General features: G+C 28.1%; 1 protein-coding gene across 1 annotated transcript; it reads right to left on the reverse strand.

Annotated features, from left to right (window-relative positions):
* Positions 1-214: 214 nt before the first annotated feature.
* On the reverse strand, positions 215-3,103 carry LOC142331955 (uncharacterized). Its single transcript, XM_075378009.1, has 2 exons — positions 3,019-3,103; positions 215-651 (listed from the first exon to the last, which is right to left on the reverse strand). Exons 1-2 carry the CDS (start codon positions 3,101-3,103, stop codon positions 215-217), a joined length of 522 nt encoding a protein of 173 aa, XP_075234124.1.
* Positions 3,104-5,006: the final 1,903 nt, after the last annotated feature.

The following is a 5,006-nucleotide window of genomic DNA, read 5'->3' on the forward strand; positions in this document are numbered from 1 at the left end:
CTTGAGAGTTTAAATACTGGATGGTATTTAAACTCTCATTCGATTTGTTAATTAACAAATCATCAGAGTTGAGTACTGACGTATGACCTAAATGTAAATATCCTGTAATTAAGCGGAATAGTCTTTTTTAAGGTTGAAATTGTTGCTTAGCTTTCTTTCCAAAGATAAAAATCTATTTTTAGTGTTAATGAAGGAATCACCTAGTTGAATGTTATTAGCCTTGAGTGGTAATGACAAAAAATTTTCCCTGATTATTTCGAGTAGTACTGGTATGAAAATGTTTTTCACATATTGAGGTTTCATTGCCTGAAGCACCAGTATTAATTTCTTGAAGTTTCCAGAAATTCTCAAGTATAGTAGCTAGATTTTTATGAGTGTTACGTACAAGAAAAGATGCGACATTATTGTTGCCCTCAATGTTATTAGGAAAGCGATCATTAATTATATATCCTAGTTTAGTTTCCTGTATAATAGGATATCTGAAATTACGAATGAATTTCCCAGGAAGAATAAGATTCAAGTAGAATTGAGCTCCAATTAGTACATCATTATTATTTGGTATATTGAAACTGGGATCAGCCAGAAATATATTATGAGGTAATTTGAAATGAGAAATTTCAAATGCGGGTGAAGGAAAGCTGTCAGAAATATCTGGTAATACAGCGCATTTTACCTTGAACGAAAAGTTTTAATAACGTGAGTGCAATGGCACTGTATTTTGATTGAACTGATGAATTATTTATCCCTGAAATGGGTAGATTAAATTTATTAAGTTTAAGACCCAATTTGCAGGCAAAACTAAATATACAAAAATTTGTTTGTGAACCAGAATCTAACAGTAATCTACATGAATACATACATATTACCATGCATAACGGTAGTATTACATACAACTTTTGACACGATTATATTTTCATTTGACTGATTTTTAAATGAACAATTGGTTATACTTTCAGGCTTATTACCATCTACCTTAGAATGATTAATTTTGTCCATTTGAATGAGAGTGTATTATGCTTCTTATCACGAATCTTACTTAGATTCTAAACATTGATTAATAGAATGGCCCTTACATAAACAATTAAAACAACAATTATTATTTGCCAAAGTTTTACGATTATCTACGGACAAATTTAAGAATTCCTTACATTGATATAAGTAATAATTTGAATTATAAAATGAACATTGATAAAAATTGTATAAATAATACTGATAAAATTTTGTATAATAATTAATATTATGTCTTCTGTATTGTTTATTAGGATTTAAATTAAAACATTTGGTTAAAGATCTGTTTTATTTTTATGACGTTGTTCCTTGATTTTGTTTTCTGTATTTATTTGCATGTTTGAAGGGAACTTGTTAATATTTTCTAAAAATCGTTTTCTAAAATGTCGTCTAGAATTAAGAAGTTCAATAAAGTCTGTAAAGGTGGGAAACCTCTCATTTGAGAACCTTTACTTCCATGATATTGAGGTGTTATAATCCAATTTAGATGTTAGAAATTGAACTAGGATAAATATATTAACAGGAAGTTGCATCGCTTTAAGTGAATTCACACATGATGAAATGGTAAATTATCCATCGATTCCTTTTTTATAGAATCTTATCTTATAATGCGCTCAGCATTATGACATGCAATTATATATTTGTTGTAAAACTGTGTTTTTAACAATTCTAATGCTACAATTTAATTTTCATTTGTCAATGGCAAATTTTTAATGTTAGCTAAAGTTTCATCCTTTAAAAAAGAATGTTAAGTAGTGTAAGTTTTTAATATTACTCTCTTTTGTGAACTGAATCAATAAATATATTAAAATAGTGCTACCACTCTTACACATTACCTCTAAATAGAGGTTTATTAAATTTTGCAATTTGCATTCTGTAGTATACAAGTTTTCCTTGATGTGCTCATGATCCAATGGTAAAACATCATCGTCAAAATCTAATTCAAGTTTTGATTGAATGGTGTCATATTTGCCTTGTAAATCAAGAAGATTCCTTAACTTAATTTGCAAGGCGTGACTATCGCGTTGTGAAGGATCAAATTTGTCAGTAAATGTGGCAATTCTAGTTATAGAGGCCTATATTGACTCCCTTAATTAATTGTTCCTTTTCCATAACAGTAATTTAAATTAATGTAAATTATTGATAATGTGAAATAAATTAAATGATATTACAATAATGATGTAACAATGTAAAGTAAATTAAGAAAGATGTTACACAAATGATGTAGATTTAGATGTTGTGAGTCCCTTTACGCAGTAGATTATTGAATATGAAGATTCTTGAATGATGTTTCTTCAAATTGAAGATTTATATATATTCATGATCAGAGGATCATTAAAAATGTATGTCAAAAAGCGGTGCTGCTGCTTCTTTTAATAAATTAAGTCTTTGAGTTCTTGTAATTATAATTATTTTATTTTATGTAATTGTAAGTATCATTTATTTGTATAACATTAATAACTTGTAAATCTTTATGTAAGTTTATCATATTAATAAATGTAATGAGTGAAATAAGACTTGATGAGTCCTTAGAGACTTGTAGTAGTCTCGTCGAAGACTGGAATAGGACTGACTAAATGAAGTGAGGAGCTTGCTTATATAATGTGGTCGGAGCAGAGTGCATCCAAAAGGAGCTGAGTGGAATGTAAAGAGTCGAGTGATGTCGACAGGAGCCGGTTGTATCCATAAGGAAATGTGTGAACTGAACATAAGGAAATGTGTTCAACGGAGTTGAATTATCTGGAGCCAAGTGTGAATCTGACCGAAGCTGAAGGTGTTTAAATTTTAAAAGTACTAATTTAAATGAAAATTAATGTTTGTCATTAATAGCGAATTTTAAGTAACATGAATGAAACCTAAGTCTATACAAATACATTATGGTATATTTATTTTTGGTAAAAAATGCACACTTTGTATATGTGATTTTATTTTCTACGAAAAATAAAATAAAAAAACAAGACTCCAAAAAGATAAAATAGATAAATAAATAAAAATGTAACATGGGATTACCATAATTAATCATATGTTGACCTTCATGACTGAGTGGTTGTCTCCATCTTCCAACTGGAAGGTGCTGGGTTTGAATACCAGTCATATTTGGTGTTTCTCATAAGTTACAAAATCATTTCTTTAAAGAAAATGAGGGTGATATCTGCAATTGGGCATTAGCTGCCCGAGTGGATAAATAAGTAAATCAATATCCACGTAATTTGTGACAATATACCATTAAATGATAGCTGCAACATGTCTGGAGTCAAAAGAAGAAACTTATCAAGCTTGCTGTGAGTGAGGTATACCGATAGCATATTTCTTATTAATTTATTTAAAAATATCATCGCTCATAAGATTACAGGTTACATTATGACACCACCATTTATTTAATTTTATCTTCAATGGAAACTTGTTTACTCTTCTATTTTGTTACTCAACAATTTGTCATATCATTAAGTTTTGATGCAAAATTAATTCCATTCATGGTCATGTGGTTTTTTTAAGCATTCAAGTCTGTCTCTGAATGCTTTGAATTTATTTTTTCCCCACAAAATTTTTCTCCTTCCTACAATTCTAGTTTTCTTGCTGCTTGAAAAGCTGTAGTTTGAATAATTAATCTTAAAGTAGTATTTCTTTCATTCATGCACTCTCAAACAGGCACAGATTTGTTGAAACTTCATTGTTGGAGTTTTCTTTTGCTTGTCTTAATTTTCTTTTCAATCATTCAAATGATTTTTAAAAAATTTAATTTGTTTACATTTTTCTGTAGTTATGCTAAAAAAAATTAATTTGATTCTTAGTAATCTTAGAATACTGTACATCCATGAGTATTGCTTACTGATTTTTCTGTCAAGTCTGTTTTAAACTTATTTCTAGGCAGTTTATTGAAAGTAAAAATCTGAAATAATATTAGTGTAAATTCTTTATAATTAAAAAAGTACGCTTTCACACTGGTAAATCAAAAAAAAAAAAAATTTGCCATCTATGTAAATCATAATTAAAAAATATTTAAATAAATCTTAAAGAACAAATACACTATAGTGAAGTTTATATTAAACATTTGAATAAGTAAGATGTATTCTCTTACATCTATTATTATTTTCTTACAAGATGGTCTTTTATAACGGTTTAAAGTAGGTTCAGATTAATTTTTTACCAATGGTTTTACACTGTTTTATCAGTTTAACAAGGTAGTCGTAATATATATTTTTTACGAGAAGATATACAATAAGAAGCAACTGGTTTTTTGTAAATAATTCTAAATAAGTTTTTATATTTATTGTAATTATTGTAATACTGGTGGATGACTTTTGCAGAAAAGGTAAGAAATAGCACTATTGGTGAAAATGATAGTCAGCTAAACAGTTTTATTTTAAATAGACTTAATAATGTAACTTGACATTAAAATTTTAAAAAAGGAAATAAATAATTGTATAGATGAAATTAAAATGGTATTGATGTGCTTCGATGGAAGCTGAAGTGAAGCCACTCGGCTGATACTCGGGGGACCTTCGGACCTCAGTAATAAGTTAATTATTACAAAATCTGTTGCTAAGAAACAAAAGAGGTTTGCCAAATGCTTTGTCTAAGTAAGAGTAATATGTACAGTCAAAGTTGCCAGATGCGAGGGCCCCCTGAGGATCTGGTCTGAATAATTAATAGCGTAGTTTATGATGTCTATTTTGAATCGTTGCAATTGTTAATATAAAAGAAAGGTGGATATGTTCTACCTATGATATATGAAAAATTTATGATTCATGATTCTTATTGTTTACTATATATTATTGTATTTTCTATCTTTATTATTATAATTGGTTATTTTTTTATTAAAACAGTACGCACAAAATTATGTAGTAATTACATTTTGAAATTAAGGGGGGTAATCTATCATTAATAATGAATCTATATCATAATCTATTGAATTTTGATTTTGTTATTCAGCTATAATTTTGAATTTATTCTTTTTTGTATTTGTTTTATTTCATGTTTGTCTTTTTTGTGTTGCT

This window comes from Lycorma delicatula, chromosome 11 (genome assembly GCF_047948215.1).
Source record: "Lycorma delicatula isolate Av1 chromosome 11, ASM4794821v1, whole genome shotgun sequence".
NCBI lineage: Eukaryota > Metazoa > Arthropoda > Insecta > Hemiptera > Fulgoridae > Lycorma > Lycorma delicatula.